This window comes from Salvia hispanica, chromosome 3 (assembly GCF_023119035.1).
Source record: "Salvia hispanica cultivar TCC Black 2014 chromosome 3, UniMelb_Shisp_WGS_1.0, whole genome shotgun sequence".
In the NCBI taxonomy this organism is placed as follows: Eukaryota; Viridiplantae; Streptophyta; class Magnoliopsida; order Lamiales; family Lamiaceae; genus Salvia; species Salvia hispanica.
This window is the reverse complement of record NC_062967.1, coordinates 41,201,167-41,212,098: the sequence shown is the minus strand read 5'-3', so window position 1 is coordinate 41,212,098 and position 10,932 is coordinate 41,201,167. Positions and strand designations below refer to the sequence as shown.

The following is a 10,932-nucleotide window of genomic DNA, read 5'->3' as shown; positions in this document are numbered from 1 at the left end:
ATATGTAGACTTGTGGGCTATTGCAATGAAAACAAATTTTACCAAAATAGCTATATATCTTAACTGAAAAAGATAATCCAAAATGGCATAAAACTGGAAAATTGACCCCATCTAATTATTATTACTATTTCATACGTTATAATTGCGTAATTAATAATCCATGTATTGTTTTTAATTTTCCGAATTATACACTATATACTCTCTTAGTCCATAAAAAATTGTCCTACTTTGTTTCGATATGAAATTAAAATATAAAATAAAGTGAGTGAAAAAATTGATACTAAAATATTATGAGTCTGACTTTTATAATAAATATTAAAAAGAGCTAATTAATACGAGATTTATAAAAATAATAATAATAATAATAATAATAATAATAATAATATAATAAATAATGAGATATTTAATGAGTTAAATTAAACCAAATATAGTTGTTTCGGACTAAGACATACACTTCATATGTGAAAATATCCCATAATTTTTCTAATTCTTTGTAACAGCGCGGAAAATGGAAGGAAAATCTATGAGCTACCAATAAGACAGAAAATAGAAAATTCCAGGTAATAATAACTCAATAAAGATATAAGTGTGAAAGCTATGACCAATCAATTTGTTGATGTAGGTAATACAATCAATGCACAATAATAATGTTCTAGAAATCATAACTTATTTTTCTATCTTTTCCTCACTTAAGAAGTACTATTATTACATTTTTCTTTATGTTTATATCGTGTAATTTGATTTTACCATATTCACCAAATATATTGGGGTGACGAATAGGGCCGGGGGAAAAATACCGAATACCGTCCTTATCGTACCGAAAAAATATCAAAAATTCGGAGATTTTTGGTAAGGTATGATTTTCGGTAAGGTATCATACCTTACCAAAATATATTAATAAGGTAACGGCATGAATTTTTCATATACTGCGGTATACTGTGGGATACCGAAATTCAGTATATAACGTAAATTAAGGTATATACGGTAAATTAAAGTATATACCATGAAATATAAATATAATTATACATAAAATATACTATTATATATATCTTTTTAAATTATAAAATCTATGGTGAAATATAAATATAATTATGAATAGAATATATTTATTATATTTTTTAAATTATAAAATATAAATAACATTATAAAAACTCAAATATTGTATTTTTATTAATGTTGAAAGTCAGGTATATCGCAAAAATACGGTATATCGAATTTCGGTACGACATACCGAAAATAAGGTACGGTATTGATATGGAAATTCTCCATACTGAAGTTGGTATACCAAAAATTTTGGTAAGGTAACAGTATGATTTTTTTGTATGCCGAATTTACGGTAAGGTATATGATATGGTGATTTCGGTATGGTATACCGTACCTACCCACCCCTAACGAATTTGTACGTTGTTGAGATGTTGTGCACTTAAATTTTTACCAATATTTTTACATCGAGAGATAATATGCGCACACATGTAATAGGATTTTGACTTTTAAATAATTTTGTAATTAAATTAAATTTAAATTGAAATCTATTTTATTTAGAATATATAATAAATATATGAAATACGAAATGGATAAAAAAGTTATAAAAAAAAATGGGACAGTGAAAAATGTATACAGTTAGATTGTGGGTGTTTTTTCGTAATTAATAAGGCAAAAGTAGAATAATGAAGAAATACTTCATTCAATTAGTGGCTAATTGTCCTATGTTTTACTGACTTGAATTTTGAAGTAATTGTTTAACTTAAAAAAAATAGTGAAAGAAACCGTTTGTAAAATATGAATCTTACTTTTATATATTAATTTTAGTATAAGACGTGAGTGAAATGTGATTAGTGAAATATGTCATTATTTGTTTTTCAAAAATAATCAAAATGAAATGGATGATCTGATATAAGCATACTGGTTGGGCCACTATAGCCCATGGGCTGAACACTCTCATGAGTGAGTAAACTTGAATTAATTGGGCTTTTACGAAAAATAGCCTTCAATCCTTTTGATAACAAATGTCCTATTTTTTATTTATTCGTGTTTTAAGAAACTATTTAGTTTTATAAAATTATATAGAAGATAGGTCATATATTTTTTTAGATTAATTTTATAAAAGAAATGCAAATCAAATGAGTAATTAGTGATTAACTGATGGACGGATGAAGTAACAAAGACAAGTAAATAGGAAATGGATTAAACGAGTCTATGAGTCTTTTTTAATTGTAAGTATAAAATTATTTCATTTATTTGTACAATCTTCTTATAAGTTCTGAACTAAAATGTGATATACTTAGAATGCAGTGTTGTCAGTTGTCACAAGGTATGGTAGTACAAAAAACATTACTATAGGGAATATATATCATATATTGTCCAATTGTTTTAAGCGTGGTTCCAAAATCTGGTTTAAGATGTTTTCGTGACACGACCTAAAATGTGGTCCAAGACGTTGAAAAAGTTAATTTGTATCTTAATCTCGAATAATAGTTATAAAAAATAGGGAGGAGTAGTTTTATTAAATGTAGAGATGTGAATATAAAATTGAAGAATCAAACAACATTGACAGTTGCAGGTTACGTAAATCGTAAATAGGGCGGTGATCAGCTTTTACCAAAATATGCACTACCTACCAAAGCAGATACATCTTCAATGCCAATTAAATTCGAAATCAACCCACACCAAATACTATTATATCCAACTTCTTCAATTCACAACTCTCATATCAATCAATATTCTCCAGAATGTCACAATTTCTATTTTCTTTAGAAATTAGTACTCCCTCTGTTTCATAGTAATAGAGTCATTTTGCCATTTTGGTACGTTCTATAGTAATAGAGTCATTTCCCTTCTTAGTAAAGTAAACACATTTTTTCACACCTACTTTACTCTCTCTTACTTTTTTCTTTCTTCATCTCTCTACTTTTTTCATTTTCCACTTTATTCTCCCTTTACTTAACTCACCTAACACAATTTTTCTTAATCTCCGTGCCGAAAAGAAACGCTTCCATTACTATGGAACGGAGGGAGTACTACTACTACTATTTAATTTTGCAAAAAGTTTGATTTATGTCTCACGTGATATATTCTGATAACAACGGAATAATGAATCAGCTCGTCAGATTATTAAGTGAATCATATAATCAACACATATAAATTCCAAATACACCAAAACTCTGTCAATTCCCCAAGGCCATGGAGCGCTATACCTCACAAACTCCCCCTCCATGCACCACCTTCTACGACGACGGCGACACCGCGAAACCCCACCAATCCCCGCCCCGCGCCTCCTTCAAATCCCTCCCCCAGCTCTACGACCACCACCACGACAACCTCCTCTACAGCCCTCCCCGGTCCTCCTCCGCCGCAGCCAGCCCCAACTTCTACTCCCTCCTCCCTCCCCCCAGCCCTGACTCCCCATGGAGCCTCTCCCCCCACCAGACCCCCTCCCCCGCCCTCCTCTACCACTGCATCGCCTCCCTCCACCGCCAAGACGGCACCATCTTCTCCATCGCCGTCTCCAACGGCCTCGTCTTCACCGGCTCTGAGAGCTCCCGCGTCCGCGCCTGGCGCCAGCCTGACTGCACAGAGCGCGGACACTTCAGGGCGTCCGCTGCCGCGGGCGAGGTCCGCTCCATCCTCGCCCACGGCAACACCCTCTTCACCTCCCACGCGGACCGCAAGGTCCGCGCCTGGACATTCTCTGCCGCCGCCGCCGCGGCAGAGACTTTCCACGCGAAGAAAATCGCCACGTTCCCAAAACCAAAATCCCTCTTTTCATTCTCGCGAAACCCTAATTTTAAACACAGGGACAACATTTCATGCATGGCGTACAACCACGCGGAGGGGATCCTCTACACCGCGTCGTGGGATCGCACCGTGAAGGCGTGGCGCGTGTCCGACGCGCGGTGCGTGGACTCCTTCGCGGCCCACGAGGACCAGGTGAATGCCGTTGTGGTCAACCAGGACGACGGCTGCGTGTTCACCTGCTCCTCGGACGGGGCCGTGAAGCTCTGGCGCCGCGTCTACGGCCAGAGCTCGCACACGCTGACGATGACGCTCCGGTTCCAGCCGTCCCCCGTGAACGCGCTGGCGCTGAGCGCGTCGTCGTCGTCGTGCTTCCTCTACTCCGGAAGCTCGGACGGCGTGATCAATTTCTGGGAGAAGGAGAGGAGCTCCGGGAGGTTCAACCACGGCGGATTTCTGCAGGGGCACAGATTCGCGGTGCTGTGTTTGGCGGCGATTGAGAAGCTCATCTTCAGCGGATCGGAGGATACGACGATTAGGATATGGCGGAGGGAGGAGGGGAGCTGCTTCCACGAGTGCCTGGCGGTGCTGGACGCGCATCGGGGGCCGGTGAAGTGCCTCGCGGCGGCGCTGGAGGTGGAGAAGGTGGTGGTGATGGGGTTTCTGCTGTATAGTGCGGGGTTGGATCAGACGTTTAAGGTGTGGAGGATTAAGGTGATGCCGGAGGAGGTGGAGGCTTCGCAGAGGAGGCCGCCGCCGGTCGAGACGGCGGCGAAGGGAGGGGAGTATGAGGCGAGTCCGGTTTTGAGCCCTTCGTGGGTGGAAAAGAAACTTGGTACTGATCCGTTTCACTGATTTTTTTTTAGATATTTTAGTCATCAATGGATAATATTAAGGGATATTGGTGTTTAAAATCATGAATTTTGGGCCAATTCTGATATTTTTAAGAAGTTTTCGGCGAAAAATTGTTATACCAGAATTAGAGCAAAAATTCATAATTTTGGGGAATTTTGTCGCTAGTTTAGTTATATTAATAATGTAAGCTGCAACAATTAATTTGTCTATTATATTCCGACATTTTGTAAATCATCTCTATGCGAATTTTTAAACTTGATTTTCAGTTTATAGTTGTTGTGCACTCATTCGAATATTTCGCTTAAAATGTTTCGTCTTCTTCGTCGAATTCCACGTGCGATTAATTTCTCCTTATCCGTCGAAAAATTTGTATGTCTGTCTGCTCTGTTTGTCTCCAACATTGCCCTGGAGACCATAAAAAAATAGTCATATCCACCCTAAACCAAGCTAGTAATGTTATATTCTGCCCCCTCCATTTTTGAATCCTGAATTCATCACTGTCTGAATCATCTTTTGAAATTATTTTATCTTCATTTTGGATCCAAATATCTCATACAATAAATACATACCTAATTAATAATTAGTCATTGACATTGCTAGATTTATTTATTTTTTAGTATGGTTTAATATTTTGATAGCATACGTATGTTTGTACAATATTTTAATCAAAGCAGCTTTTTCAATGTATGTAGTAAAGCATAGTAGTAAGGAGAAAATTAAAAGGAGACTTACAAAATTAATACTATATCCGTCCATCTCTCTCTCCTATATATATATCTACATTCAATTAACATACTTCAATTGTTAATTGTTATTTTATTTACCTCTTTCGTTGTATTAATTTTACATTATAACTTATGTAGTCCAATATCAAGATATTGGGAGTAATAGTAATAAAACTGATATAAACAAAATTACTTCCGTTTGACTCAAAATCTAAGAATATTATACTAACATGCATGCCATTGTAAAAATATGTAATTCAAAAGTGAGATATGATGAATCTTACAAAAATGTCACCCATCTCTATTTTAATGTTAAGTAATTTGACGAGTCTCATTTGTAAATTTACTATTTGAAATAAAAAAAATATTAAAATGTATAAGCAGTATTAGTAACACATAATGAAATAATTTGCATGCCTTTTTTGTGATGATGAAGTTTTTGCAAAACAATCACACATAATATATGTGTATTACACATACCATACATTATTATTTCCTAATTTGCCTCGTCCAAGCTTCATAATTCGCAGTCCGGTTCCTTAATTACGTTATTAATGGATTGCATTAAAGAAAGAAGTAATGAGTCTATTATGAAGATACGAAGCCAGTTCACATGCAAGCTTTTAATTTACTTTGAATTTTAAGCTTGGTTTAAATTCGATTACTCTCTTTCCTACTTAATTGAGGCAATAATAAGAATATTAAATAGGTGAAGATTGCAACAGCACTTTATGACGCATAATTGTAGTGGGCTTATTCTAGCTACCATTGCCTAAAAAATAAAGACGTAATTATACAATTGACCATCCATAACTACTTCATTAAAAGCAAAGAAGTATATATACTGGTACATGATTTTACTAAACAGTTGTATAGTCGTTGTCATATGATATGTCTCGCGCTGACATGGACTGAAATGGGCAAACGGATTTTCCCTGTTGCCATGTTTGGACTCCGATGTCACTGTTTTGGTTGCTTCCTCTACCGTTGTCATCCTCATTATCTTCGTTATTGTTAACTCTTATTTTCTTGTAGGAATACGGTTTCAAAATACGTGTCTTGAATTACAACTCTAACTCGTATAAAATTGTAGGTTTCAATGATGAATGATACGATGAACAAGTTTATAAAATAACGTCTCTTAAAATTGATTATCAAATCAATTTATAAAACAGTTAGACCATATATAACTTCTAATTTTATTAGCTTTTCACTGAGAAAAGACATCTTCATCATAATCAAACATGTTACATGCCATCGTTAAATCCGTCAATCTGTTTTTTTTTTTTTTTTAATTGTGAAATCTCTATTATATGTATTTTCAGTTTACGTATTTATGTGGATTTATTACTATAACATAGAGACCAACATCATTAATGCGATGTAAGAACTCATCTGCTCATAGGTTTCGTTATCAATATTCGTAACTACCATATATTTTTTGATGTTTTTGTCGTCTCTTCAATTCCCAACTGGAGTTGAGTGTTGAGCATTTTGAGAAATACAAGTTTGTTTTTAATTAAAAGGCATTGTTTAAAACCAGATTTAAAAGTAATGCTAAATGTATACTTATCATTTTTTTAATTAACGTTACTTCTTTTTTCAGTGTATATACTACTGCAATAAAATATTATAATGGTGACATAATATTTGAAAATTTATGATACTTATAAATGTCATTAAATAAAGTTATGAGATGTTATAGTTAGGTAGCTATTACACGTGTAACAAAAATAAATGCATGTCATTAAATTTAGTGATATTTGAGGGCGCGGCTGATTTTATAATGCAACATGTCAAAATAACTATTTTAGTAGTATAATCTATTTATAATTAATTATTGAATAATATTAGTTTTATTCATAAAGATTATGATGTTTGTGTGTGTGTGTGTGTGTGTGTGTGTGAATAGAGATATTGCAAAATTTATTTGCATGCTTTGATAATCAAAAAATGTTCTAGTACTAGTACTTATCAAATTTTAGGATCACCTTTCATGGTGCCACTAAAATTATGTCACTGACTCACTACTAATCTTTTTTTTTTCTGCACATAACCATGTAGGAAATCTAAACATTCTAAACCTGTAAACATTTAATATGGCTTATTGGAAAAAAAAAATTCTAATTAATCGATCAATTTGAGCTATTACCACCAATTAAAAGCAATATTTATATATATCACTATACAAAAAGAAGAAATTGGTCGATTTCATGGTCAACTAAATGGGGATTGTGCTCAAAGTCAATATGGGCTAATCGTTACTGGGCCTAAGCCCAAAACACCCGTTAGGTAATATTCCAACATATATACAAAACCACTACTAAAATTAGAAAATTGTCAAGATTAATCTTTGTACAACTTAATCGATCATTTAAATTTTGTCACATCACATAACATAAAATTTAACCAGAATTAGTGATCACTTAAATCCCGCCAGTTTTCACATATTAATAAGCATGTTACACAAGATGCAAATGCAACATATTTTGTATGCCTTCAATCCAGATGTGTTTGTCCTTGTTTCCACATTCAAATTCAATCACTCTATCTTCAGTTTGCACCGCAAAGTAGCCTGCATCCTCTGCTTCGCGCCCCGGCCACGCTGCCACGTCGTTGTAAACCCTCGAAACTATGCCTGCAACCACATTTTTTTCATTAGCTATGTTAAACTATCATAATTAACAAGTAACAACGACCATAGGGAGTATATTTGACGACTAAACATATCTCATTTTGTAAAACATTTCACTCCAATGTGTTGTGAGAGTTCAAGTCATTTAGAGTGTGTATCACAAAAAAAAGAAGAGACGATTACATACATTTCTTTTTCTTGGTGAATGTGCCCCCTATGTGCTTGCTCTTCATCTTAACCACCACTTCCCAATTGGAATTTATGTTGAACGATACTTGTTTCCAATGTAAATCCCCTGCAACCATTCAAAATTAAAATTTTCAGAGTATTTTATACTATAACGCAAGTTATTGAATAAATCACGAAAGATAATCAAATTCTGAAAATTAAATTATGAAAGATGAAATTTTCTCAATTATCTTATCCTCCATTTCCCGGTGAATTACGCGCTGGTGTGACAATCGGTTTAAAACCGCATGGATAAAACAGCATTGGGCAAAATGACAACATATGATTAAGATCGAAACGATTTTTTGTCTACATATTTTAAACCGACTGTCACATCATAGCGTATTGATAAGTGTGGGACTGGGGCGGATCATGATTTGATCATATTTCTTGATTTATTTGATAATTTTCAACATTGCACATAATATATAGCCGTCTCCACCTTTCCTTGTGCGCTTAAGTAGCTCGCCACCTTTAGCTACAAAATTAAGCAAATTAGAGACGCTTGATTCCTTGCAGCTCCAACCACTCTCCTCCACCAATGCCACCGCGGCGCCACTCTCCCTATGCAGCCGCGCTCGCAGCGTCGCCGCGCCTCTCAACGCTACACCACACAAAAATTGAGTGCAGCCAATAACAACATTATAATTAGTTGTGTGTTGGCCTAATTATGTAACTGGTTAATATTCGAGGTCAAAGGTCTCAGATTCGAGTCCACTATACTACGGTCTTAAAAAAATTTATGTTTATTTATTAAAAAAACAACATTTAATTAGTTGATTGAAATTGATATATACCTGTGGCGGCGCCGGCGGTGAGGGCCATGACGTCGCCGTTGGTCCTCGCGTTGATCGCCGAGTGCACGACGGCGAGGATGTGATCCCGGTCGGCCCCCAATTCCTCGGCCATCTCTATGCAGTGCGACGCCACCAGTGCCGCGGCCGATGCTACCGCAGAGGCTTTTTTGGAAGGCTTTTTCTTGGCTTTTGCTGACTTTTCCGGCGAGGCCGCCGCAAGCGCCGCCACCGCCGCCGCAACTCCGGCGACGGAGACCGCCGCGTGGAGCTGCGCGTTGTGAGCTCGGATCTCGTGCTTCTTCCGCTCCTTGTGGTCTTTGATCCGCCTCCCCATCGTCTTCCTCTTCACCGCGCTTTTGTATATCGGCTGCATTTTTCGGATTAATCGTTAATTTCATATGTTTTTTTCTGAAATCGAATGTCGTTTTTTTAGAACGTGCTTACTCCGTTAGAGAGAAGGTGTTGGTGGGATTCGAACTCCGGGTTGAGGGCTTGATGCAGTAAGAGTAGCTCCTATTATTTTATAATTTAAACGAAATTAAACTCGAACATAAATATATATGACTCAACACGTATTAATGAATTAAGTCAAACACGAGATTGGAGAGAAAAAAAAATGTTACACTAGTAATTACCTTAGTCTCGTCGCTCCCCCTTGGTGACTCCGGAGGGCTGCCCGAGGCTAACAAGGGTTGATTGTTTTTCTACAATTAAGTAAATATCGTTAATTTCTTCATACTCGTTTCAAACAACTTAAAAATCGTCAAATTAAATTGCGTACAACGAGCAAGGAGCTTTCGCGGTCGGGTTTCTCCTCATTGTGGGTGTTGCAAAGAGCCTTGGAGAGCTCGATGGCCGACACGCTCCATGACCTGGCTAGGAACTCCATCGACTCGGTCGGGGTCTCCGGCTGAGGGCACGACACCGGGGGCCACTCCTCGGCACTTTCCTCCTCGATGTTCTTGAGCCGATTGGACTTGGACATCACTTACTCTCTACAACTCTCCAACTCTACTAAAAATAAGCTCAAATTGAAAATGCTACAAACAGCACCTTCTATTTATTAGTAAGGTTTCCTACAATTAAACAAATAAAAATTACTACAAACAGATAAAGCTATTGAGCAAACTCTGTGACCAACTTCATAAAATGTCTGCTTTAGTAAAAAAATTCACTTCTTTTTTAAAAAAATTTCAGCTTTTTTTTCCCCTTGAACGGCGGGTCAAATTATTACAAAGGGATCTTTATAATCCTCCATTAACACTGTTGGTAAGAAATGAGGGCCCTCAATTCCATTATGTGGTAGCTTTATTTGGATTGAAATAATGAAGAATATTTGTCTGACCCAAAAATTCAGCTGATTTTTGGATATTGAAAGTATAGTGCTCTCTTTTGATTCTATTAGTCTTGACCACACTTTGCAGAATTTCTGCATCGAATTGTCACAAAAAAAGCTCCCAGTTGGAGTTGGTCGTATTTCTATGTCATCAATTTATGTAATGTGCTTTTTATAATTAATTAATATTGGTTTTTATATAGTTTAATCGAATGTTAAGGAACTTGTTTTGTATCGATTAATTTGCAGCGCAGAAGAGGAAATTCCACTTACCAATAAAGTTATAATTCATCATCAATTATATTTCAAATGATTCAATTTAAATTAAGGCTAGTGTTTCGTTTGTATATTGAAGTTAGCAGCCATATATATTGCATGACGATAATTATTTAGTGAATAATTGGAATTATGATGAGCGTAATGATGGTAGTTTACTAAATTGTATGCATAAATAAGTTAAGTGCGGCTTTTAATCTTTGCTTTAAGTTAAGCGTTAAGCCTAATCAAGTAGATTAATTTGATTGTGGTGCACTGAGTATTATTTTATTAATTAATTCCCCCACGTACGCCATTACCAGCCTTTTAATCCTAGCCCACTTCGCTAGAATTTTATATTACTTGCGT

General features: G+C 36.0%; 2 protein-coding genes across 3 annotated transcripts; one reads left to right on the top strand and one right to left on the bottom strand.

The window, feature by feature from the left end:
* The first annotated feature begins 3,158 nt into the window (after positions 1-3,158).
* Positions 3,159-4,664, top strand: LOC125216004 (protein JINGUBANG-like). Its single transcript, XM_048117599.1, has one exon. It carries the CDS (start codon positions 3,181-3,183, stop codon positions 4,585-4,587), a length of 1,407 nt encoding a protein of 468 aa, XP_047973556.1. The 5' UTR covers positions 3,159-3,180; the 3' UTR covers positions 4,588-4,664.
* A 3,067-nt stretch (positions 4,665-7,731) lies between these two features.
* LOC125212298 (VAN3-binding protein) lies at positions 7,732-10,162 on the bottom strand. Of its 2 annotated transcripts, none has more exons than XM_048112420.1 (7): positions 9,754-10,162; positions 9,608-9,676; positions 9,417-9,485; positions 8,973-9,339; positions 8,618-8,806; positions 8,135-8,242; positions 7,732-7,950 (listed from the first exon to the last, which is right to left on the bottom strand). In XM_048112420.1, exons 1-7 carry the CDS (start codon positions 9,955-9,957, stop codon positions 7,775-7,777), a joined length of 1,182 nt encoding a protein of 393 aa, XP_047968377.1. In that variant the 5' UTR covers positions 9,958-10,162; the 3' UTR covers positions 7,732-7,774. The 2 variants fall into 2 exon arrangements, with proteins under 2 accessions (XP_047968377.1, XP_047968378.1); XM_048112421.1 differs by having other exon boundaries at positions 8,618-8,779; positions 9,754-10,158.
* Between the last annotated feature and the right edge of the window lie 770 nt (positions 10,163-10,932).

Excerpts from the sequence above, each read along its gene's own strand:
- LOC125212298 (XM_048112420.1), bottom strand. The coding sequence starts at position 9,957 with ATGTCCAAGTCCAATCGGCTCAAGAACATCGAGGAGGAAAGTGCCGAG. Across the intron at positions 9,486-9,607 it reads GGGGGAGCGACGAGACTAAG|GAGCTACTCTTACTGCATCA; the intron begins GTAATTACTAGT and ends ATAAAATAATAG. Across the intron at positions 9,340-9,416 it reads AACACCTTCTCTCTAACGGA|CCGATATACAAAAGCGCGGT; the intron begins GTAAGCACGTTC and ends CGAAAAATGCAG.
- LOC125216004 (XM_048117599.1), top strand. The coding sequence starts at position 3,181 with ATGGAGCGCTATACCTCACAAACTCCCCCTCCATGCACCACCTTCTAC.